This window comes from Erinaceus europaeus, chromosome 5 (genome assembly GCF_950295315.1).
Source record: "Erinaceus europaeus chromosome 5, mEriEur2.1, whole genome shotgun sequence".
In the NCBI taxonomy this organism is placed as follows: domain Eukaryota; kingdom Metazoa; phylum Chordata; class Mammalia; order Eulipotyphla; family Erinaceidae; genus Erinaceus; species Erinaceus europaeus.
The window spans coordinates 43,135,502-43,162,137 of record NC_080166.1 but is presented as its reverse complement, the minus strand read 5'-3'; the positions used below and the strand labels follow the sequence as shown (position 1 = coordinate 43,162,137).

General features: G+C 39.0%; 1 protein-coding gene across 3 annotated transcripts in view; it reads left to right on the top strand.

Moving 5' to 3' along the window:
- Window positions 1–22,871, top strand: part of PIK3R1 (phosphoinositide-3-kinase regulatory subunit 1) — a 100,886-nt gene extending 78,015 nt beyond the window's left edge. The window contains exons 6-16 of one of the 3 annotated variants that reach the window (XM_007523506.3): window positions 130–331; window positions 516–595; window positions 12,402–12,504; window positions 13,422–13,520; window positions 13,621–13,801; window positions 14,525–14,650; window positions 15,322–15,464; window positions 15,728–15,904; window positions 15,998–16,066; window positions 17,094–17,264; window positions 18,591–22,871. In XM_007523506.3, the coding sequence (XP_007523568.1) occupies window positions 130–331; window positions 516–595; window positions 12,402–12,504; window positions 13,422–13,520; window positions 13,621–13,801; window positions 14,525–14,650; window positions 15,322–15,464; window positions 15,728–15,904; window positions 15,998–16,066; window positions 17,094–17,264; window positions 18,591–18,780 (1,541 nt within the window). In that variant the 3' untranslated portion in view covers window positions 18,781–22,871. Of the gene's footprint in view, window positions 1–129; window positions 332–515; window positions 596–8,346; window positions 8,863–10,610; window positions 10,951–12,401; window positions 12,505–13,421; window positions 13,521–13,620; window positions 13,802–14,524; window positions 14,651–15,321; window positions 15,465–15,727; window positions 15,905–15,997; window positions 16,067–17,093; window positions 17,265–18,590 lie in introns of those variants that run through there. The other 2 variants (XM_007523508.3, XM_007523507.3) reach the window with 2 other exon arrangements.
- Window positions 22,872–26,636: the final 3,765 nt, after the last annotated feature.

The window sequence follows — 26,636 nt, the reverse complement described above, 5'->3', positions numbered from 1 at the left end:
ATGTCTTTTTAAATGAAAAGAGTGAATGTTTTATCTGCTACTTCTGATGTCTCTGTAACTAGAAGAAATTTCTAGGTGTATATTCACTGTACCTAGAAACAGCATCTTACTCTTTTTTTTAACTTGCAGAAGTACAAAGCTCAGAAGAATATATCCAGCTCTTAAAGAAGCTCATTAGGTCACCTAACATACCTCATCAGTATTGGCTTACTCTTCAGTATTTGTTAAAACATTTCTTCAAGCTCTCTCAAGCCTCCAGCAAAAATCTTTTGAATGCAAGAGTACTCTCAGAGATTTTCAGCCCTCTGCTTTTCAGATTCCCAGCAACCGTGTAAGTGAAAAACGAGAAACACATACTTTGGGTGATGTGGTAGTCTGGAGCTGACTGATCATTAGACTTACTCTGAAGATAATAGCTTACAGGTTCATGTGTATGTTGACACCAGGCACAGTCACTTGAATGTCTATTATTGTTTTGGTAAAAGATTCCTAATTAAAGTATTTTTTATTTGTAGCTCTGAAAATACTGAACACCTCATAAAAGTTATAGAAATTTTAATTTCAACTGAATGGAATGAGCGACAACCTGCACCAGGTAATACCTTTCAAACCATTAAAATTCTCTCATTGAATTTTTTAAAATTTATTTTGAAGAGTTTGATAAATAGTGGTTTGGCAGCTTGAGACTTCTGTTGAAGTGACAAATTTCTTAGAGAATTGAGATCTATAACATTATTTTGTGACATTTTGAAAAAATCAGCTGAGTAATAGTGTTTGTGGTAAATATTATTCAGATCTCAATATTTGTGGATTTTTAATAATCATGGTTTTAAATGAGGGTTGTTTGGGAAAGTCCTCTGTACCCCTTGGATTTTATGCTTCTGGTTGTTGAATTAATTATAGAGTTCATTTTAGTTGTTGACATTCTTGTTTTTCTTTCTAATCCTTATAAAGTAGGGGATTTATAATTACTATATAATTTAAAGTATTTTGGAATGTGGTTTCTGGGAGCAGGTATGCTGAGAAATGTCTTTCAAAATAAACGTTTTCAATAATGTGAGCAGTATGAAACCAGGGTGTTCACTGTAGCAAGTTAGAGCAAGCCAGACACTTCTTTGAAAGCAGCCTGGCTTTAAGCTAGTCATTCAGCAAAGCAGGAAATGCAGACTTTGTTAGCATTGCATTTAATTTAAATGGATGTATTTTTCTTTTACTGTGGAAAGGCTGTACAGTCTCACTTTGCTATCTGCAGGTTAGAAGTTAGCTGGTTGAGGCTGGTCTTTCAGAATGGCAATTATTAGGACCCTGGAAGTGAAGTACAGTTCCTGGACCAGTAGAGATTGTTGCTTATTATTCTCATTTATGCCAAGAATTTAAATAAAATATCTCAAATTTATGATTTAGCACTGGCAACTTGTGCCAATTACCAAATATATCTCTGTACAAGCAGGTGTGGGGACTCATTTATCAGTGTCATATGATAGGAAATTAAATTGTACTTTTTAAGAGTTGCATAGACCAGGAGTGGTTGTTTGCATTTGAGTGGAGGAAGACTAGGAGGAGCAAAGACCTAGACTTAAACCCACATATAGTGATGGTATGTGGAGTGGGGTCTCATGATGCAAATACTGGGTAGGAAGGATTTCTGTGGCCAGACTCTTGACTATATATAGGTCTAAAGTTAGAGAGGCAATAGAAACAGTACATAAAGTAGGCATCCTATCTTTCAAATCTCTGCAAGCAAATGTTCAGCAAGGATTCTGGTTAGGAATGTTATGTGTGGGCACCTGGGCTTGTACCCCCAGTTACCACATGGGAATGCCTATACGGGGACTCCTAATGAGCAGTGGGGCAGAACTATGGTATCTCTCTGTTGCATACCCTCTATGGGTGTGGGGGGGGAATGAAGACACCAGAAGAGGTGGAGTCATATAGATACTAAGCTTCAGCTACAACCCTGGTGGCCAAGGAAAAAAAAAAACTGTCAGTACTAGCCCAAGAGGTGGTACAGCAGATAGAGCAACCAAGTTGCAAATTGCAAGCATGAGGTCCTGGGGTTTATAATCACTGTATATACATGAGTGATAATCTGTATATACATGAGTGATATATATATATATATATATATATATATATCTGTCAACAGGTATGGCCTAGAATGCTAGTCTGGGGTGACTAGAATGTTTCATTTTATGTGAGTGTTGAACTCATATGTTATTGGATTTTGGAGGTCTGTGTTGGTGTCCAGAGACTACATTTGGACCAGAAGAAAGGAATGAGGTGAAAAGTGAGAAGTGCCTTGTGATAAGTGGACTGAGGAATGTGTGGAATATGGCACTGGAACCATTTATTGATGATCCACCCATTATGGTTGGGGGAAAGGACTAGCAAGAGCAAAGCAGAACATTGGGCCAAATGGCCAGGCTAAGATACTCCTCCTGAGAAGAGTGGAGATTTATCACAGGGCCTGTGGAGAGAGGAACTTCCTGCTTGCAGTAAAGGACAAGAGATGGGCCTAGTCTTCTCAGTGGCTACCCTCTGGAAAGGAGAGACATGGAAACTAAAAGCCAGACAGGGTCTGACAGATTCTTCTATGTATTTTTATATCTGAAGGTTTTGAAAATGTCTACTATACATTAGTACAATCAGTGATAAAGTTTGAGTAGTGTGATTGATATAAACTAGTCAGCCATCTTTATCAGTTTCAGTGATAAAGATAAAATTAAAGAAAGTATTAATCTGAAACTGTTTTTATAATGCGCACTTAGGTTGTTTGATGTATCAAAGACCCTACCCACCTACATTCTTCTACTAAAAAAGTTTGGTGTGCCAATTTCAAAGGAGTATTAGTTCCAGCAGTCCCATTGAAGTATGACAAATAAAGCTTTGAATGTTTGCTAGATCATCCCAGAATCCACACAGCCTCTTCAACAAAAATTGAATTCAAATGATTTCTAAACCCTAGTTTGAGATATTCTTCCCTTTGTGTGCTATCTTTTGGCCTTTCCCGAAATTGTCTTGGGCCTTCTCTTGGGATTTAAAGGGCTGCAGCACAGTCTCTCATTTACAAGCATATGCTCCCCAGCCCAGGGTGAATGAAAATCCTCATCTAGAGCACCTGTATATTCAGGAGTGACTCCAGTAGATATGATTGGCAGGACATCTTGACTAGAGAAATGATTTCTTAGGACTGTTTGGAATGTGACATTTCCATAGGGTCCTGCATCATTGCCCCCACATGTACCCAGAGGGCTTTGGGAACTGAACACTGGCCCATTTCCAGTGAATAGTCATACATCATTCACTTGCAATAACTTTATTGTGAATAGAAATAAGTACTTGAGTGATATTTGGAAGGGGACAGGGGGTGGGAGAAGGATGATAAAGGAAGCATGGCTCTATTATGAGGCAGGTAGATATTTTTCTAGTTTTGCCAAGCCCTGCTAGACAAAGCTGGTGATGTTTGAGGTAATGTGTCAACTCAAATAAGACTGATGAGCAAATAGTGTCTAATTAAATACTAGGTGGTCGTGCACATACTGCACATTTAAAAGGAATTTTAAACCTGGCATTGGTGACTTAAGGTAATTGAGTAGCAGAACAAATTCAGAGATGAAGCAGGACTTGAAATGGGTCCAATTTGAATTGGGGAGGAAAATTAGCACTTTGATCCAGAGAGTTTCAAATACTGACTGAAGATCAGTTGCAAAATACAAAATAATGATGTGCTGTTTTTACTAGATTTTATAAAAAGTGATAGTATCAAAATAAAGCATCACTTTTGAGTGGAAAGTGTTGTCCAGCATTTCATTTGTTCAAAAAGAAACGGAAACCCACAGAGGTCAAAGGTGCCACCCGGAACCAGTTAGCTCTAATGTATATCAGCCCTGGAGTCTCCCTATTGTTCTATCTGCATCCTCTTGATGCCTGTATTTGAGCAAATATAATTGTTTTGGGTGTTGAGTCAAAAATTTCTCTCATGTCCCCAACAAACAGTAAACATGGAAAAAAAAATCATCAAATCTACTCCTACAGGTCACATACAATAAAGACTCACAATGCAGTTTTTATTTATAGCTTTGGAGTCAGACTTCCAACCACTCCATCACTCATGCAATGGGTGTGGTTGTGGGGCAATTAGATCTGGGTTTGAATCTCAGCTCTTGCTACTTGCCAAGTTCATCCCCAAGTAATTCAGCCATTCTGAGCTGCTTTCCAGTGTGTGAAAGGGGAATAATGAATGCCTCTCCCAGAGGTTGTTGGTGAGATGAGGTGAATGAGGTGATAAAAAGCTCTGATTGAAATGTTCCATTGTCCATTGGATCAACTTGAACTGGGAGCCCCCAGAGCTGACTTCTGTCTGAGGCCCTAACACTTATATCTACCATTTTAAGTTGATCCAGTCTGGATCTTGTCAGGCCATGTTCCCCACGGACCCCACATTATTAATGAACAGGCACAGCACTCTGGGATCCTTAAGGACTTTAGTGCACTTCCTATCCTTGGAGACATTGCTTAGGGAGGAATGTGTCTCTGTATGATGTCCTCTTTTGATGCATGGTATGGAGGTTTCATTTCCAGCTCCCCCTCCCACCTTACTCCAGGGCCTTTGTATAGTCCACAGCTAAACCCAGTACTCCAGTGCACCCAAGCAGCTCCTTCTGCTCTCTGTATAGGTTGCCAGGACAAAGGTTTTGTTTTTCCTCCTTCTGAGCCCTTTGCTATGCATAGCACGGGGGACAACATAATCATCCCAATAATTTTTATTCATTTTTGGCCACTGAGGTTGTTGCTGGGGCTTGGTGCCTGCATGATGACTCCATCACCCCCAGCAGCCTGTTTTTTTTTTTTTTTTCTTTCCATTTTTACTTTTGAAATAGGGAGAAAGGAAAGACTCCTAAACCCTGCTTCACCATTCAGGAAAACCTCCCCACTGCAGATGGGTAGCAGCTATGTTTGAACCCGACTCCTTGTGCTTGGTAGCATGTGCGCTGAACTGGGTGTACCACCACCTGACCTCCCAACATTTTTTCCCCCTATAATAAGCATTCCAACTTTTGAAGAACTGTGTTACACCATCTTAAAGTGTCCAGCTAGCTTGGGAAGTCATAATTTTCCCCTATAAGTAGAGAATTTAATTTTTGAAAGCTTAAATAGAGTAAGTTGTCAAGTTTGCTGTTCCTTTTGTTACTAAAACATCAGATTTTCTTGAATCATTATGGGCTATGTTTACCTTACTTAGGTGGCCAAAGTCAATTTCTATAGGGCAGCTAAGGTAAAAAACAGGAGCATTTAAAACAGAATGCCTTTGAATGAAGCTCATTATAAGTGTATTTACATATTTCACATTTCATGGGCATATTCAGAAATATTAATGTAACATAATTGAAGTCTAATACTGCAACCTCAAGCTCAGACTGGAAAATAAATGACTCTTTCTCCCCCTACCTTTCTACACCTGTCAGAGTTAATTTTTAACCACTGTCACATTGCAAAACATCTATCCTGAAGAGCCTGATTCATAAATCTTGTTTCAAATGCTCTGGACTAGGTTCTTAACCAAGACTACAGCAAGCACTAAAGTAGAGGAAAATTACTTTCAAAGGGTTTTGCTTTTTCTCTGATTTATTTTTTATTGGGTTTCAACTGTGGTCTGACATTTAAGAGAGGGCTGTTTCAAAGATGAAAAATGAAGACTTGGGGAGAAGAAAAAAAAAGCATTGTTTGGGTATGGCCCGGTTTTACTTTTGTTTTCACAGTGCAGCCTTCTGTTTCTTAGGGGACTGCACAGAAGAGCAAAATCATAGGCAGGAAGTTCTTTATTCTGCTAAACCAATGGGCACACCTTCCCTGACATTTACACTGTGTTAGTGTGTCAGTTTTGTGCATATGTAAACCTGAACTCAAGTACAAACTACAGGCCATTTTCTTTGTTACAAGGTCATTAGGAACGCTGGGTATGGTGTAATGAATTTGCATCATCCTGAAAGGCCCTTCTGTCTTAAATTAAAATTATGAAGGAAGGCATTCAGTTAAACTTTAAACAAAGATTTTGGTTATTTTTCTTTCTTTTTACTACCTTTTCCAAAAGATGGTCTTTTGTTCATAAATAAAGGTCAGCAAAAAATAAACAAAGAGTCATGCAGGGTGAAAGTTGATTTTAGATCCTTTGCCATTTGATGGTGATTTTCATGTATGAGATACAGTGTTCAACTTACAACTTTTATTCAAACATATTTCAGTGATTAAGGGGTATTTTCCAAACTAGTTTGTGTCTTCTGAGAAGTGAAAAGTGGTCTATTTTTTACTCTGAAATTGGGTTTTCAAAACTTTGATGGAAGGGAAGCAGTAAGACATACTGTTTCTTAAGAGTCCAGAAGCCAAAGATAATTTTTATGAGTCAGTTTTCCAGTGTGCCTGAATTAGGGGAGGGGTGTCCTAAGGTAAATGCTGAAATTGAAATACAACTTTTTTTGCAGCCACATGAATACTATTTCCTAAGTTTTTATTTGTCAAGTTATTTGTTATTTAAACATATAGACTGTGATGGTTTGGCAATTCTGCTTGTTAAACTGTGTGGAATTTTGAACATAGTGTAAGATGAATGAGATACTCAGAAAGTTAGAATCCTCTTTGCCTAAACAAGAGTTACTTAACATGTTCTGCCAGCAGAGGGCCTCCTTTTTAAACTAATAAAGAGAATGTGTCTTACAGATGACTTTTCCAAGACTAGAATTGAATGGGAAAAGAGTCAGCTCACATTTTTATTAACACAATAGAACTTCTATAATAGATGACTGCACATGTGAGAAATTTGAAACAGGTGTTCAAATCTACTTTATTCTGTTAGTAGAAGCTGTACTGCTTTCTAGCAAGTAATTTTCTTCTGAAACAATATGCATATATTGTTGAACTAGAGAGCATTTTAATATGAGGTTTTGACACAAAACATCATGTGAGTTCAGACAGGTATGCTTACAAAGCTGATATTTCCAAGGTTTCTCGCTTTTAAAAAAAAACTATTTTTGAAAGTAGGACAAATTATGCAGCTCAGGATACAAGGATATTCTCCAAAATAACCATATGTCCCTGTGATTGCTGGCAGGAGCTGGAAAATTTACTTATAGACTGTTTTTCCCCCTTTTGGGAAAGTAGGTTTGTATATCAATTGTACCAAAGGAAAGTCATGAAAGTACTTTCATCGTGAACTTGGCAGTACTTCCCATATATCAGAGCAATCCTGAGTCTGGTTCCTGCCTGTGCACTCTGTTAACACAAGGATCTTCATTTATCAATGCATGTGACCAGCGGGTCACCTTCCCATCAGAGTCTGAGGGTATTTTTGAGAGATATCCTCCTGTTTCCTCAAAAAAACAAACAAAAAAAAAGGAATCAGCTTTTTTTTTTTTAATTTAAATCAACTAAAGATATGAAACCGAATTTTGTTGTAGTTGTGACTTTTTTTTTTTTTGCATGTGGCTTATAATAAATTAACCAGTTTCATTTGTTAATCTTTACTTTCCCTAGCAAGGAAAAGTAAAGGGCAGAATCAGTAGGTAAAGAAAAAGTTTACACCCCCCCTCAATGACAACAGTGACCAGGGGGAGCCCAGTGGTAAGGAGCTACTTGAATGAAGATCCCTCTTAATTACTTTCTGGTTTGAAAGCTAGTGATTTTACATTGTGTTATAGTTTGTGAACTATCTGTGCAAGTGAAAATTTTCATGAGTCCAATTTAAATCTCTAAATAGTAGCCAACATATTAATTCCGACCCATTGCAACTTTTTCACAGGACAGAAATTCTCCAGAAAGGTTATGTCCTTCACTTTACCACCATATCCTCTGTTTCACAGAGCCATCATGTGTATGTCTTTTAATTATTAGAAAGCCACATGGCCATTGTAATTAGAAAGTCGTAGGGACAATTTGAATGTTGTTATTTACTGCTTTATTATTACCATCGTTGTTATTTTCCTAACGGGGACTTGGAGTATAGTGTCCATGTGGATCCTCTCCTAAGATTATTTATTAAATATTTTTTTAGACCTGTTCCCCATGGAATTTGCTCCGTAGTGTTTCTGGTACACCTGCAGGGCTGTCTGCTGGTATGTGGGAGGGGGTGGGCACAAGCATGGCATGGTGTTCTGGGCCATTCTGAGAGGTTCAGGCCTTTACAAGCAAGGCTTTGATTCTATTTTTTGCTGAACTAGCTCAGCCACTTCCTGTGTTTGGCTGCGCATAGTGCCTCGCTTCACTGTGGCCACTTGAGCCCTGTGAGCCAGAGCGGGCGCACCACAGCCAGTTAGAGACTCCCCATCCCCACCCCACCCCCAACGGCCTTCTCATTTCCTCAGAGAAGAAAATGAGCAAGTTAGATCGGCATTGGCCACTTGTTAGCTGATGACAACTTTGGCTTTGACTTGGGCTCCCCTCCCCCCTTCCAAAATCCCTAGCTCAGCAAATATTTGAACCTGCCCGAGTTAATCATGAAGCTGCGATCTTTATCTAAGGGAGCCGTGCGAGTGCCTGGGCTTTTTCCCTCCCCAGTACAGTACGGACCTCCAGCAGGGTTTTCTATGGGGAGCTGGCAGTGAACGGAGCAGCTGGGGTGGCTGATCAGTCCAGTGAAAGCCCGGGAGTCCTGCAGCACAGCGGGTCGGGTCCTGCAGCTGCAGCTGCAGCCGCAGCCGCGCGGCGCGGGTCTTTGCTTGCAGTTGGGGCTTCGGAGCACTGCCTGCAAGAGCCGTGAGGGGGAGTTGTGGGGGCTGCTACCAGCTCTGGAAGAACAGATTTTTTGACCCCCCCCCAACTGTTGGATATCAGCATTTCAAAGGAAAACCACTGAAATGCATAACCTGCAAAGTAAGTTGCTTTTTAATTTGTGCACGTTTCTGTCCCTTTGCTGCTCCACTGTTTGCCCCCGCCTTTTGTACTTTTGTGGAAGATTTATTTCTACAGGTGTGTGTGTGTGTGTGTGTGTGTGTGTGTGTGTGTGTGTGTGTGTGTGTGTGTGTGTGTGGGATTAAGCACTGCCTGGGGAAGGCAGATGAGAGATTAGGGGAGACACTCCCCCATTTCCTCCAGGGGCCCAGCATGAGGGAAAGATGGGGTGTAGGTTGGAAATAGGAAAGGAGCTAATTACAAAGTGCTTGACTGGAAGTTGGTACCTGGCCAGGCCTCAGGAGACCATGGAAAATCACCTGTCTCTCTCTGCCCTTCTCCCTGAGTAAATTTGTCACATGGGATTCAGGGGCAGGATAGGTTTTGCACCAAGTGCTCCAAAAGCATAAGGGTAGTCTTCTGGACTGTCAGACTCTCCACAGCTGCTAGGAGGACTTGCCACCCTGCCTTCACATTTGTATTAGGCCAGGAAAGGATTTTTCTTTATATATTTCCTTTATCCTGAATCTTATTCAAGGACATACCCCTACCACTTTTACCATTTTTATTTGAATTTGACCATAGGTTTATTTAAAACCTTAGACAGATAAGTGGATAGTGCTCAGAATATGTCTTGCCTTTAAGTCTCAGGGACTTCTGTGTCTTTAAATTGTCATACAGAGGTGTGTGGCATAAATCACCAAATCCACTAGAGTCCTTAAAATCAGCCCCCTTCCATGTTTGGGGGGGGGGTTTAGGGAAGGTTAAGTTTCTTTCCTCACATATCATATTATGAATTTATCTTGTATCTTCAAACAGACAGGTTCACAGGGCAGTATGTGAGAATTCAGCAAGGATGGCAAAATTATATGCAGAATGACTTAAAAGAACTAAAATTTGTAATTAAGTTTATAGGAAAGCTGAAGTCTTTACATTAAATATTGCTAAGAAGGAATAATAATGTTTTCCCTAGAGTAAAGCCTCTGATCTGGGGGTGAGGGGCACAAAGCCCCCTAGAGTGATTACATCACCTTCAAGCTGTACTTGCAGAGGAAATCCAAAGATGGGTTCTAGTGAGAACTACTTTGCCATGATAGCTCTGCCTTTACTCTGTATTCTGCTCTAGTGCCTCTTTCTCTTACTTGGATAAATTTTTCTTAGGCAGTAACATTAAAATCCTCATTAATGATGTCGGTAATTATGTTTATTATCCCTGCTAGCAAATATATTCAGCCCCGTTAAGAATTTTTAATCATCATTACATCAAGTCAACTTTGCATGTTGGGTAGAAGAGATTTTGCACATATATTTTCTTTTAATTATTATTTTTTTTAATGTGGCACATTAGTGGCAATGCTTTAAGCTCTGAGTTGTCAGTGGGGCTGTATGTAGGGTTGTTATTAAATATCCATAGTCAGAGATCTTAATTCTTTCTGCATATAGATAGATAGATAGATGTTTATAAGGCCTGTACCTTAAGTATACCATTTTGATGTCATTGTAAGATTTTTAAACCAAGAAATGATCAGGCTATCTGTAAACCCAGATGCACTAGGGAAAAAAGAAAGCTACGTGCTGCAGCATATCAGCTTTTGTCAACCTGCCAACAGTGGAGCGTACCATGCTGCAAAGAGTAATAAAAAAGGAATTAGAAAATTCACTGCTGGAGAACAGGCAAATTAAAATACCATTTTTTTTTTTAAGCAATGAGAATGTATATATTGTAGTTCTATTAAATGTAGGTCCTTCGTGAGGTTAGGGTTGTGCTGAGGCTGATATAGAAGAGAGATGATGAAGCAGGAGTGGTCTGGTGACATTTTTCTGACTTGATTGGCTGGGGTGTGTGATGTAATAGGTTACAGTGCAGCCCCTTATAGGTTTTAAAATGAATTCCAAGACACCATTACAAAGAAAGCCGGACTCTTTTCTTATAACTGAGCTCAGCCAAGGAAACTCTCACACAAATGTACAACACTGTTTGGAATATGGAAGACCTGGACTTAGAATATGCTAAGACAGATATAAATTGTGGCACAGACTTGATGTTTTATATAGAAATGGATCCTCCAGGTAATATTGCAGTATTCTTGTAGAAAGCAAGTTAATTCTGTGGCTTTTTTTTCTTTTTCTTTTTTTTTTTTTTTGACAGCTGCTGTAACAGATCCTCTTTAGATGTCTATTTTTAGTATTAATGTTCTAATTTAATAAAGAAAATTAGTTTGATCTTAGCTTGAAAATTAGATTAATTGTTCGGCTGCCTATGGGAGGACGCAGATCAGGCTGTGTATGGGAAATGCTTATTCTTACTTGAATGGATATGAATTAAATTCCAGTTTGTCACTGGTGTCTTTTGTTACTCGAGGTCCATTGCTATTTGACTTACAGTGTTTTGTGTTTCTTCAGCTTAAAGGCTGCATTCTAGGTGCTTCCTTTCTCTGTTGACAGTGGATGAGAACAGTTTAGTACTTTGCAGTGATAACACTTGGTACTTGAAAGCATGCAGAATGTTAACAGTGATTGCAACTCAGTTCTAGACGACCTGAAACTAGTCTAAATTAGATGTTGAGACTTTGCCTATTCTCATATCAAGATATTTTAAGGAGAAAAGAAGTTGACTTTCTATAATTTAGTTTTAGTCTTTATAAAATATTCTTGATAGGTTCTTAAAATAATTTTGCATAAATTAAAATAGAGTAATGGTTCTTTCAAACTTGGGGCTTAACATTTAGTGTAAAAATCCTAGACTTATTTCATTTCAGTGCTAACTTCCCTCCCAATTAAAAAATTCAAGACTACTGCTGTCTTTTATATGTCACTAGTTGGTATATGAATACGGATTTGACATTGAGGAAGGGGGTATGATTTTTAATCAGCCTTGGCATATTTTATCCAGTAGAATATTAGCATGAGTGCTAAAGAGATTTTGATCACAGATGAGTTTCTTAAAGTGACTTTTAGCAGAATAATTCCTGAAGTCCTGAGATCAGAGAAAACTCAGTCCCTCCTCTTAAACTCTATTGGTATAGATGAGCTGTTTATTACTGCAACAGCATTTGTGGAGGATAGAAACTGAATTTGTCTTTCGTAATTAAACAAGAAGAGGAAATTAAAGCCACCCCATATGACTCATCCTCCTCATATCTTCCTTCCTTCCTTCCTTCCTTCCTTCCTTCCTTTCTTTCTGGTGGTTTTGATCCCTTTTGAAACTTTAATATAACTATAGGACCTAGAAGTGAAAAAAAAAAAATCAAGACCAGAATTACTTCAAAATTCACTTACCTGGCCAGCTCAATGTGTTTAACTCTGAGCTGTTCTCTCTGCCTTTTTCCCTGTCTCAGTTTTGTTTCTTTTTTAGCCATACTTTGAATGATGTCTGATTTTAAGAAAGACCTTACATCTTTCATGGACCTCTGAATTTTCTTTCCATATAATATTGTATTTACCTAAGGAAATTTTAGGTCTAACTTGAAATGGCCAGTTGTAGTTGAGATTGCAGACAACTTTTTCTTCTTCATTTGCAGCACTGCCTCCTAAGCCACCAAAACCCACTACTGTAGCCAACAACGGTATGAATAACAATATGTCCTTACAAGATGCTGAATGGTACTGGGGAGATATCTCAAGGTAAGGTTACAGAACTGCTAGGGGTACTTTCAGATTAAGAGTCAGAAAGGCACCAGTTTGTTAAATTCCATGTTTAGGATATCATCCAAAATAAGCATGCAGCATACTTGATTCTCTTCCAAAGACGACCAGAGAAGTCAATGAGCACTAGAGATCTGTGGGTGCTGGATGCCACAGGAAATTAAATACCTGAGCAGTTTTATTATTGACAGAGATGTCAGGGAAGCACCAGAATGAAATGGCTCTGCCTAGAGGCAGAGTGGAAAATCACTCTCTGTTAAGCAAAAGAATTAACATTAGTATCTTTACATAATTGTAAAGAAGGCATTTTTGATCTTGGATTGTTTCTTTTTTCTCTCCCTTTTTAAGGGAAGTGAGTTACTGGGTAGGGAAAACTTGGAATCATGATTCTTTTTGTGTTGATTTTTCAAAGTGACTGATAGGAAGGCCGGGCTTATACCACAGATACCCCAATAATGAAAAGTGTTTGTTTTCTTAATTCCTATGTACTTCTTCTTCTAGCGTTTGCCCTTCTTCCGTAGCCAGTCAACAGCGTCAGGTTGAGCCTGATGTAAAGTTTCGAGACCTCCTTTGAATCTGGAGAGGTGGCAGTCGTTGACTATGTGGGTCATAGTCTATCTGTAGCCGCAGGGGCAGTTCAGGTCGTCTCTGGCTCATTTGTAGTGACATGAAGTTCATGCTATCTCTAAGCAAAGAATAAATTCAGCTCTGAAAATGCAGTTAATTGTTGTGAACCAGAGATAGTCAAGTCTAAGTACTCCATTCAGTTTTGCTGTGCACCTACAGCTGCTCCAAATAAAGTTTATTTTTTAAAATGTAAAATTTAAATCCCCAAAGTGAGCATTCTTTTTTGATTTCTCCCACCCCCACCCCCACCCCACTACCACCACCACCAGGGAAGAAGTGAATGAAAAGCTACGAGATACAGCCGATGGGACCTTTTTGGTACGAGACGCATCTACTAAAATGCATGGTGATTATACTCTTACACTAAGGTGAGTCAAAATGTAGCTAAAATTAGAGTTTTTGAGTTAAAATTAAAACCTGTTTCTTCAAGAGAATTGAAATGTCATTATTTTTATATTATATTTACAGGAAAGGAGGAAATAACAAATTAATCAAAATATTTCACCGAGATGGGAAATATGGCTTCTCTGACCCATTAACCTTCAACTCTGTGGTTGAACTAATAAACCACTACCGGAATGAATCTCTAGCTCAGTATAATCCCAAACTGGATGTGAAATTACTTTATCCAGTATCCAAATACCAACAGGTAATCAAAACTGAAATATCTGCACAAGATACTTTTAATGTTTAGAAAACAATTTGAGGGTGGGAGAGATAGCATAATGGCTATGCAAACAGACTCATGCCTGAGGCTACAAAGTCCCAGGTTCAATCCCCCACACCACCATAAGCCAGAACTGAGCAGTGCTCTGGTATTTCTCTCTGTGTCTCTCTTTGTCTGCATCTCTCTCAAAAATAAAATAAATTTTTTAAAAAAGTTCTTTTAAAAAAAGAAAGCAATTTGAAGCAGATAAAATGCATGTAAAATTGTTTGGAAAACTTACCCAAATTAGTTTTCTTTTTAAATATTTATTTATTATTCCCTTTTGTTGCCCTTGTTTTATTATTGTAGTTATCATTGATGTCGTCATTGTTGGATAGGACAGAGAAATGGAGAGAGCAGGGGAAGACAGAGAGGGAGAGAGAAAGATAGACACCTGCAGACCTGCTTCACCACCTGTGAAGAGACTCCCCTGCAGATGGGGAGCCGGAGGCTCGAACCAGGTTCCTTATGCCGGTCCTTCAGCTTTGCACCACCTGTGCTTAACCCGCTGCGCTACAGCCCGACTCCCCCAAATTACAGTTTTCTAACAGCCAAATAAAATAAGGATTTTTTTTTTTTCTATTTGAGATGATTTAGGACACAAGTTTTTTGACTAAGTACCTTTTCAACTGAATTTATATATCTCCTCCAATCTCTAACCTCCAGGATCAAGTTGTCAAAGAAGATAATATTGAGGCAGTAGGGAAGAAATTACATGAATATAACACTCAATTTCAGGAAAAAAGTCGAGAGTATGATAGATTATATGAAGATTATACTCGTACTTCCCAGGTGAGTTTTCTTTGATAATCAGAACTTTTACTTATAAGAACCTTATTTTTCTTACCTTTAGTTTGTGAAAATAGTTGACTTTTTAAAAATGAAGTATAAGTCACTTGTGAATTATTATTGACTTTTATAGTAAGTATTTATGATATTGCTAATACTTTTTAGTGAAATCTGTAAGCTTCATAATAATAAGTTCACATGATAAGTTTTGGCACAACTGGTATAATTTCTGATTGAAGAATTATCTTTAGATTAGAAGCTAATGGCGGTTGGGAATTCTAGATTTGTCTGTTAGCTTTCAAATGGAGATATAAATATTATATACCCTGCAGTGAAAAATAGAGGCTCATTCACTGCATTTGTTTCTAGAGACTAAGTCTTCTCCAGAATCAGTCATGTATTTGAGACAGCAAGGAGTGGGATATGAGTATCATAAACTGTTGATAAAGTAGAATGGCAAAAAAAGATGAAAACTATAGAGTTTTTCATACAGTTAATCTTCCATAGATTGGAAACATTCTACAAATGAAATATACACTGTTATAGTGGGTTTCAAATCTCACCTTGCTAGCAGATCTTAATACAGATCAAATGTCCTGGGTAGTGTCTTGCAATAAAAAATCAGCTTCTCTTTGAAAGGGGTATGACTTTGTTTTACTAAAATTGTATTGCAGGAAATCCAAATGAAAAGAACAGCTATTGAAGCATTTAATGAAACTATAAAAATATTTGAAGAACAGTGCCAAACCCAGGAGCGGTACAGCAAAGAATCCATAGAAAAGTTTAAACGTGAAGGCAATGAAAAAGAAATACAAAGGTTGGTGATCCATGAGCATTTTCATTGCCTTGCTGTTAGAAATAACCAAAATCCTCCTAAAACTGTAAAGAAAGATACTCTCCCTATCTATGCTCTGCATAACTTAAAATATGTGCATGTGCATGTGCGTGCGTGCGTGCGTGTGTGTAATCAGCCAGAGAAAGCATTCTTTACCAGAGGAAATCTGCTAGAACTTCATGTGAACACAGGGGAACCCTCATGATGCATCCAGGTGATTACAGATACATTTCTCTTGCCTACAGGATTATGCATAATTATGAAAAGTTAAAGTCTCGAATCAGTGAAATTGTTGACAGTAGAAGAAGATTGGAGGAAGATTTGAAGAAGCAAGCAGCTGAGTATCGGGAGATTGACAAACGTATGAACAGCATTAAACCTGACCTCATTCAATTAAGAAAGACAAGAGACCAATACCTAATGTAAGTGCTGCAGTGAAACCCTCCAAGTGAATGATTGGTAATTGCTAAAGTTAAGGGCGAGTTTTTCATGCATTTTCTCCATACTTTTTTCAGGTGGTTGACTCAGAAAGGTGTTCGGCAGAAGAAATTGAATGAGTGGCTGGGCAGTGAAAACACTGAAGAGTAAGTAGTTTCTACAGGTGGAAGGTGGCAAAAGCTTTTTGTTATTGTTTTTGTTCTTCCATTGTAGAAAAAATGCATGACTGACTTTGTTTTCAGAATAAGCAAGGAATATCACTGAAATTTGTAGCATCATGTATAAATTCAATTTTGTTATCTAGATTTTAAAAAAAGGTTTTTTGTATTATCTTTATTCATTTATTGGAGAGAGACAGCCAAAAATCAAGAGGGAAAGGGGTGATAGGGGACGAGACAGAGACATCACCACTCGCAGAGTGGGGACCAGAGGATGTGGATTTTTTTTTTTCTTTAAAGGAAAGTTTAGTGAATCCCATTTTCCCCTATAATCCTGTGACGTGACAGTGACACTGTCCTTAATGATGTCCCTGAACATCTGAGAATTTTTTTTTCTCCAAATATTTTTGGAACAACCAGAGAAATAAAAACAATTATGTTTGGGGAGTCGGGCTGTAGCGCAGCGGGTTAAGCGCAGGTGGCGCAAAGCACAAGGACCGAAGGAAGGATCCCAGTTTGAGCCCCTGGCTCCCCACCTGCAGGGGAGTCGCTTCACAGGCTGTGAAGCAGGTCTGCAGGTGTCTGTCTTTCACTCCCCCCTCGGTCTTCCCCATCTCTCTCCATTTCTCTCTGTCCTATCCAACAACGATGACATCAATAATAACTACAACAATAAAACAAGGACAACAAAAGGGAATAAATAAATAAATATAAAAATTTAAAAAAAAACAATTATGTTTGGTGTATTTATGAAGCTTTATATTTTGCTTGAACTATTTGAAAAACTGACAGTTGTCCTAGTCATTCAATTTCCTGATCTAGGATAGGACAAACAGGATTTTTAAATACTTTCCTCTGAAACTGACTGAGTCAGACCCAGCTCACTGGTCTGCCTTTATTGGTGGGAAGGGCAGGAACGAGGTAGAGAGCTGAGGGGAGAGGGGGAAGTAGGAGCAGTGGCTGACTAGTGGCTCCCAAGGGCATTACTTAGAAACCTCCCTTCCTGCTTCTTTAGCCAATATTCACTGGTGGAAGATGATGAGGATTTGCCCCACCATGACGAGAAGACATGGAATGTAGGAAGCAGCAACCGAAACAAAGCTGAAAACCTATTGCGAGGGAAACGAGATGGCACTTTTCTGGTCCGGGAAAGCAGTAAACAGGGATGCTATGCCTGCTCTGTTGTGTACGTATCTCCAGAAAATGTTTTCTTTCTTTCTTTTTTTTCCTCCTTGTTAAATAGTTTCTTCTGAGGAGATACAATTTCATTCCAACTAGCCTACCCAAAGGGTTTACAAGGAAGGATCTGATAAGGGAAACAAAAAGAAAAAAAAAATCTTACAATTCTATAGAAGAGGAAACAAAGCAGACATATATTTGAGTGTCTGGGGAGGAGTAGCTTAGAAAAGACCCTGGCTACTTAACATGAGATCTCCTCCAGTCTTTAGTTCCCCACCCACCCACACACACACTTAAAATAGAAATAGCAAGACTTGCTTTTATTTTGCCTCCAAGGCTTAATATAGTTCAAATCTTAAGGTACCTCCCAGGGGAGAGATTCATCCAGAGGTAAAGTCCTCATCCAGAAAAGGTCAGAACAACCAGAGAAAGACCCTCCCCACTGCCCTTGGGATAAGAACCCCCAAGAGAAAATATCCCTCAGCATATGGCATGCTTCCTTTTTAAGAATTTGGGTTGTTCTTTGAGAAAGAGATGTCTGGCTCACTGACATTCCTGAATAGTGTGTGTCCTCCAGGGGGAAAGGAGTATGCTCTACTCCTGGTCCTGCCACCACTTACGTAGGCAAAGATTTCTATAGGAGAAAAGCGAGGAGAACATTGAGTGAAGACAAGGCAGTGAGAGACTCAGGAGTTAAGTGCAGCAGTGGGAAGTTGTATAGACATGGGGGACCCCGGTAATAATTGTATGGCAGTGTTGCTCCTACGAGCAATGGCACTAAGTGTGGTGCTGTTAGCCCACTTGGGAGCTACCGCTGTGTGCTTACTGCACCCCAGCTACTCCAGCAAGCATGGCATGTTCATGATCTCATTTCTTAAAACTGCCCTGCTGCATGTACATTATCATCCCTTTCCTTTGAAAGTGAATAAAGATGAAAATAAGGGCTGATGAGGTCACATATGGTTATGCAAAAGACTTTCATGGCTGAAAAATCTGAGGTTCCCAGGTTCAAACTGTGCCACCATCATAAGCCCAAGCTGAGCAGTGCTCTGGGCTATCACTTTCTCTGTATCTTTCATTTTCTGTATTCCACCCATCTTCAAATAAAATAACATAAAACAGTAAAGGTGAAAATACAGTGACTACTCAAGTCCCAGAGGTAGGAAGTAATAGTAACCAAGCCACAGCCATCCTAGGACTGCTCCCCATGTGGCTTCCAGCCTGCACAGAGCATGCCTTTTCATGGTGATAAATTTTATTATTAAAACTACCTCGCAGAGTCAGGAACTGTCCTGAACCAGCTCAAATGGCATTTTTCTTCTCTGCTCTCCAGAGTGGACGGTGAAGTGAAGCATTGTGTCATCAATAAAACGGCAACCGGCTATGGTTTCGCCGAGCCCTATAACCTGTACAGCTCCCTGAAAGAACTGGTGCTACATTACCAACACACATCCCTTGTGCAGCACAACGACTCCCTCAATGTCACACTAGCCTACCCAGTATATGCACAGCAGAGGCGATGAAGTACGGACACTCCTTCTCCTGAAGTTTAACTACCCTGAAACCTCTGGAAAGCACAGGGCTCCTCTCCAGCTTGACCTGTGAATTGAGCTGCAGAAACTGAAGTCGTTCTGCCTTCAGATGGGACTCCAGCTTTCTTCGACAAAAAAAAAAAAAAAAAAAAAAAGTAGTAGGGGAGGATGATGCAGCTCAGCTGTGCCGTGACCATACTTTTCTAATCCGGAGTGCTTAACCCTTCCTCCTTTCTTTCCTTTTTTTCCCGTGACTTAACTTAAAACCACAACAACAAACACAAAGAGAAAAAGAAATGCAAAAATCTCTGCGTGCAGGGACAAAGAGGCCTTTAACCATGGTGCTTGTTAATGCTTTCTGAAGCTTTACCAGCTCAAAGTTGGGACCTTGGAGATCTGAGGGTGGATGACTGAAGAGCCCTGACCCTGGGGGTGCTTGGCCCAGGCTGGCTTAGTCTGGGTGATGCTGTGCACGGTGGGGTCCAGACACATCACACTGTGGATTATTTCATTCTTCTAATGAATGATATGTAGCAGAAAGGCACTTCAGCTCACAAAGGGGCACTTTGGGAGAACGTCAGGTTTACATACGTCCAGAAGAAATCTGTTGTAGTCAAGTGCCAGAAAGTGTTCTGTTTAAACTTGTTTTTGGGGAAAAAAAATGAACCACCAACAGAAAAATGGAACTTGGAAAATAAGACTTACAATGACATTCATTATATAAAATATGTACATACTATTGGATGGCTAACTATCAAATAGATGGATTTGTATCAATACCAAATAGCTTCTGTTTTTGTTTTTTGCTGAAGGCTAAATACACAGTGCTATGCAATTCTTAATTTTCATTAAGGCTGTTATCTCAGTTTTAAATGTACCTTCAGAATAAGCTTTCCCTACCCCAGTTTTTGTTTCTTGAAAATATTGTCCCTGAGTTTTTTGTTAATATTTGTTTTGTTGGTTTTTTTTTTTTAAGAAGAAATGTACAGGATGCCAGTAAAAAAAAATGGCTTCAGAAATTAAAACTATGAAATATTTTACAGTTTTTCTTGTACAGAGTACTTGGCTGTTAGCCCAAGGCTAAAACGTGCATAACAGTTTTTTTTTTTTTTTTTGGACTAAGTGTTTTGTTGGGCAGTGCCTGATAAGCTTCAAAGCTGCTTTATTCAATAAAAAGAGAAAGACATATAAATATGACAAAGTATCACTGAGTTCAACATGTTATTTCAAGACTCTTTGAATACGGTACCTGGCAATGTCTGTTTCATAAAGAATTGTGAACTTCTTAAATCTGGGAAGGGGTATGTAGCAATGGGGTACAGTTGGGGTGGTGGGTGGGGTGGGAAGGTGATATGCACTTTCTCATGATTACAGAAAAGTAAAGCTGCATATAGTCCAGCTTTTCCCACTTTGGTCTGCTAGTTATTATTAGCTAGAGGACAATTTCAGACCTACTGTAACTCTAACACAGTGCAACTGGTCCAATATTTCAGCTGGCAGGAAGAAGGCTCTAGATGCCCAGTTCACCTTTGTTTGAAAACTCTGTTTCAAAGGTTTAATCTCTGAATTTATAAAATGTATCTCCTTTTAACATTAGGCTGCCCATTACAACCAACAAACATTCATTTTGGAAAAAGCATGACCTGGGAGGGGGGAAAAACCTAATTTGTTCTCTTTCTAGTCCCCATTCAATTTAGATCATAAAGTAAATAGACTTGATCATAACTGTTACTGCTCTGGGCTATGTGGAGCTCATTAATACCATGGCCATAGCAGGAATCATAATATCAGTCCTTCTCATTCATCCAAATAATTATGTGTGCTATGTTTCACTGTGGAGAGGTCATTACAGTAATCTTTCCAGTTTAGGAGATTTCACTCCCAGATCTGCATATGCAAAAGCTTTTCTGTTCAGTGGAAATTGTACATGTGTTGGGAGGAATAAAGAATTGATTATGATCATGGGCACTACCCCTGGCAGATTAAAATGACATCTCACTAACTGTTTGCATTTTCCATATCAGACTCACCTACAGCTTCAGATACTACAGTGAGGTTTTTGTTTGTTGTTTGTTTGCTTGCTTGTTTCGTTTTATGTTCCTTTTTAAATTCTTTTGAAAGAGTTGGTTTAGCAGCTGACCTAAATCAACTGTAGAATGTATTTTTCCCTCTTTATATGAAGCTACTCAAGCAATAGTCAAGCTTATAAGCAGACTCAGCTCACAAAACTTGGACTATTCTGATCCAACCACCTCCCTTGCATCTCCAAACAATTATTTCCTTGCTTTTGGTCTATGTCTGCTTTCACACTATCGTTCCATGTCACATAGATGTCTAACAGTTAGCTACTAGTTTATAAATGAGGGTATTTTTTTCTTTCTGGTAGCACATCCATGTGTCCTACTAAATATAGTTTTCATGTAATTTGTTGAACATAAGATTTGAAGTGGAATGTTACATTGAAAGCTGTGGTTTGCCCATGTTTTTGCATCAATACTCGCTCTTTGCAATGTGATATGCCATTTAGTCACTTGCCTTATTTTTGCATCATATGAGTATAAATGCAGTAAGTTTTTCTTTGAATGGCCAAGGCAGGAGTCCTCATTCCATATCATAGTGAGTTACACCGTATCTGTGATGCTACTCCTCTGCTCAGTGCATTTTTGAGCATGTCCATAACCTTTCTCCTAGATGTTTGACCAGCAGGGCTCTTTAGGCTCAGACAACGTCCAGCACCACTTTGGGAGGGGGGCTCAGGAATCTGAATAGATAGAGGCACTCGTGGTGCATGTTTTTATCTATACCCTGATTTTTTTCACCACCCACCCGGTATAGTCTAAAGATAAAAGACAGAAAACTATGCTAGAAAGAGGCTGTAACAGGGCTGTAAAAGTGAAAGTCCAGGGACCTGATATTACCCAAGAGAAAAGTCGTTGACTATGTGAAAAGGCAAAAAAAAAAAAAAAAAAATATATATATATATATATATATATATATATATATATATAGCATGTGTTTGTAACACCTGACAAACTTCGTGGCCCTTGATATATGTATATATGTATATGTGCATGGACTGTTTCCAGTACACCTTTCAGCCAAAATGATCTACAGTCGCTGAGTTCAAGTACATAACAAGCAAATGTCTAGTGCAGTTCTTGTGTATGTGTATGGGTTGTTGTTTTTTCCCTTTAAAGTTGCTTTGTTTTGTCTTATAAAGGTGAAAATTGTTTGCAAGTGAAGTGAGAAGTTCATAATTCTTTGGCTTTTTTTCATTTTTGAAAAGTTACTCTGGGGAGCTGGTCTGGATGACTCGCTAAACTTGGAAATCCTTATTTTCAGTGTATTGAGTCAAAATGTGTTTATGTGAGCTGTCTGTGAAGGACAAGTTGCTTTGTCATATAGCTGGTTATGAACTAGTAACGTGTTTTGGAAGTCCTACTGATGTTCCTTATTGGGAGAAAAATTCTGCTGGTGTTAACAACTGCTTTTGCTATGCATGGTATCCACATCAGTTGGGAAACAGACCTTGAAAATTGAGTTCAGGGTCATTTAAGACAGGGGCAGTTGAAAGCACAATGCCTCACATGGGACAAAGTTAAAAAAATGCCAAATTCCTATTTGAAAAAAAATCTAGTTATATAAAATAGTAGTATTATGAGTAGAGAAGGAGCTGAATTGGGGTCAATTGGAGACAATATCCACTTTTAACATTACAGTTGTCACCATGAGATAGCATTAGCTGCCCAGGATGCTGCTATTAAAAAAAAAAAAAAAAAAAAAAAGCAAAACAAAACTCATTTATATGTGTGTGTTTTTTAAAGCTAGGATCTGTTAAATGTTTTTACAAATCTGTTTATATTACATTGTTAAAATAAAGTTGGTCTTTGACGAGAGGGAGGATGTCATGGTCAGTTGTCATTTTGCCTTTACAAGGCAACTGGGGTTGGGGGGTGGGGGGAGTGTGCCTCCTTGACATTTTGTTCAAGCTATAGATTCAATGGAGCTATGTCTTGTTTTAAGTTGCTCTGATGCATTGTATTAGGTCTTCAAAAAAGAATAAAGATTGTTTTGAAACTTAAGTTCTAGTCTGAAATTTCCATTCTTTAAGAAATAAGTCTAAAATAGTTCTTGCTCATTGGATTAATAAATGCTGCAACAGTTTCTGTAATCTCCCACCCACCACTTTTATTCTGTTTTTGAAAATTGAGGGCATTATATGTGTGTGTGTGTGTGTGTGTGTGTGTGTGTGTCTTTACAAATAAATTGTAGTGAAGGTACTATATAAAGATACAATGGAGAAGAGAGGGACAGATAAATAACTAGCCGTGGTAACAATAACTAAAAATGTGGTAGTGACAGATCTATTCTTGCTCCTCCCCACGCTCTCTTCTGCATCACGGAAAACTATTCTCAGAATCTCTTGCCTCTGGCTTTTAAGTAGTGAATCTCCCTCATGGCTCCATTTCCTGCCAGACCTGCATTTTCTTTGGTGTCTGAGCAGTACCACTCTCTGAGTAGCAACCGATGGCCTCTGAGTCCTGGCAACCTCCTGCCATTATCCTAGCTCAAGGAGAAGAATCGACATTCTACTATTGTTAAATTTCTGGTATCTCCTACCATATCCCACCTTGGTTTCTGGACCCTTCCATCATCTAAGTCACCAATTCTGCATTAAATTATCTCTATAATAACTAGTAATTTATTGGGTCCTGACTAACCTCTTAATATATCATGTTTTTTTAAAGATTTATTAATAAGTGTAATGGGAGAGAGACAACCAGTGCATCACTTTCAAATATGCAATGCCGAAGACTGAGCTGGAGACCTCGTGCATGAGAATCCATTGCTTTCTCCACCATGCCATCTCCCATGCCACTGAAGTGATTTTTATACATTAAATACTTAAAGTGTCTTCTCTGGCTTTAGTCAGTATTAAGTTAGAAGGTCATATTCCTGTTCTACAGATGAGAAAACTAAAGCATGGGTATTAAAAATGGCATACAGAGTGAAGAACCTATAGTGGTCTTACTCAAGCAGGAGATTTTCATTTCTATGATCTAATAGCCTACCAAAGAAAAATGGTGTAGAGTATTCACGGAAGTTTACAAGTTCTTTTCCTGCTAGGAATCTAACCATGTGGCTCTCAGTTGTTGGGAAGTGCATAAGTAGCTGATAAAGTCAGGAAATGGCATGGGATGTCTAGACCAATGGTTTTCCAAGTGTAAATCTACAACAGGTCTGGAGACTGCAGATCAGTGTAGTTGATTGAGTACTGGCAGTGGCTAAAGAAAAGCAGAAGTGGAATTGTGGCTCACTTTTCTTGCTGATATATTTATTGTCTTCACAGGGGGCTTCACTACTCTGGAAAAAAGTTCATATAGAAAGAGATTGGTGTGTGTTTGGGGTAGGGTGGGGGAAGCCATTCTCCAGTGCCCAGTGGCCCAATGTGAGGCTCAAACCAGGATTAATTATGCATATAGCAAAGCAGGACCTTCTAGGTGAGTTATCTCAAAGGACCTTCCTTGCTGATGGCCTAAATCAACATTTGATAATTCAAAATGGCACCCAAGTTCTTGATCATGTGAAGGGGCATGTGCTTGGAAATCACATTTGACCCATTAATCTAAACACACGACCCTGAATCAGAGCATGACCACCTAAATTTTCTGGGGTGTAATAGGTATGTATAGAATACTAAGTCATGGTACTTATCTGTCCCTTATGTAGTCACTATGTACAAGGACCCATGTTCAGATCCCTGGTCCGCATCTGCAAGGGATGCAAGTGTCTCTGTCTGTCTGTCTGTCTCCTTCCCTCCCAATTTCTGTCTCTATCAAAAAAAGGAGAAAGAAGAAAAATAAAATCACTGGAGGAATGAATTCCTCACGCAAAGCCCTAGCTGTGTCTTCCTTTCTTCATCTCTCCTTCCCCTCTCAATTCCTATCTATCTCTATCCAATAAAATTAAAATAAGCATTTTTTTTAAAAGTCCAATGTAAAAATGGGCAGAGAACCAGAATAGACATTTCCCCAAAGAAGATGCACAGATGGGCAACAGATACAAAAAAAGTTTCCCAGTGTCTCAAATTATCCAGGAGATACAAATCAAAATCACAGTGAAATAGCACCTCACCCATGTTTGAATCATTATCAAAAGATGAGATGATAAATGCTAGCAAGACTAGAGAAGGGAACCCTGGTGTACTGGTGGTATATCACCATAACACTAATGAAGACATTATAGAGATTCTTCAAAAATTAAAAACAGTACATCCAGGAGGTAATTTAAAATGGTCCTGGGCTCACTTCCCACCATGGATTTATATATATATATAGTTGTATATGGAACAGTTCTTTCTGTAAAAAGATCTAAGACCAAACTGAAGAATCCCTGCACGAGACAAAAGGGCCACCCCAATAAGGGATTCAAAGGCAGAGAGAGTCTTTCCAAGGAATTCAGTGCAAACACTGCCACCCACAATTAGGAGTGGTTTCACAGATAAGAACTGAAGTGGGAATGGACCATGCCTCATATCAAGCACTCCAAATCATGGGACTTGCAGTAGAGGTTAATAACTCCTCTGGAACATGTAGCTTTGAAGAGCAATGAGGCTTGTAACTCGACCCAAGTGGTAGTCTTAAAGGATAAGCTTTGGAAGTATAAAAGTGACAATTTGAAAACCACCTGAGAGGCCATGTAGTGATGCATCTGGTAGAGAGCACACACTACCATGTACAAGGACCAGGGTTCAAGCCCCCAGTCCCCATTCCCAGGGGAGATGTTTTATGAGAGGTGAAACAGTTCTGCAAGTGTTTCCCTCTCTCCCCCTTTCTTCTTTATCAATAAGGGGGGGGGGGGATGGGTGACCATCAGGAGCAATGAATTCCTCATTCAAGGATAAAGTCCTGTGATAACCCTAGAGGCAATTAAACCACCTGAGTCATCCATGAAGGAACTTGCTAATCTTAAAGGGTCTAAGAGTAGGCTGGTGAGATAGCTCACTTGCATAGTGTACTGCTTTGCCATGTGCAAGACCCAGGTTTGAGGCCATCTCCACAGCACTGAAGGAAGCTTTGGTGCTGTGGTCTCTTTCGCTCTTTCCTTTTGTCTCTCTGTCTCTATCTGGAGATGGAGGAGGAGGAAGAGGAGGAAGAGGAAGGAGGAGGAGCAAAATCTAGCAGGAAGACAAGTATCCATGGGAACTCTTCTAATGAACAACTCAAGTTAGTTTATTAATTGTTTAATATGCAGTATATTTACAGTATACATGAATTTCTCATGCCGTTATTGCCTCCCTTGAGACTGACCATATCGTCCTATTTGTGGATTGGTATCCCACTGACTCAAAAGGTGGCATTAATTTCTAACCTCCTACTATGGTCACAGGTGGATACCTGACCAAAGTACAAGAAGCTGGAGGCTAGGCAGCATGGTAATTACACAAATGATTTCCATGCTGAGGTTCCAAGATCTTATGTTCAGTTCCCATTACCACCTTAAGTCAGAGCTGAGCAAGGAGTAAAAATGTAGAATTTAGAAAAAAAAATAAGTTGCAAACAACTTTTCAAAAATGTCATATATATATATAGGATATATCTGAACTGTATGGCAACCAAAAGCCAAATTCCTATAATAGCAACACTAAAGAAAGTGTAGAATGTATATCAATATAATTATAAGGAATGGCATTACATTACATTATAAGAGAGAAGGAGAAGGAGCACAGAGGCACTTTGAAAACAGCCAGAAATCAAATAATAAAAATGAATGTATAGTTACTAGAACTATCTTTTAAATGTAAATGGATGATTCTCCGATCAAACAAACAAACAAACAAAATATTT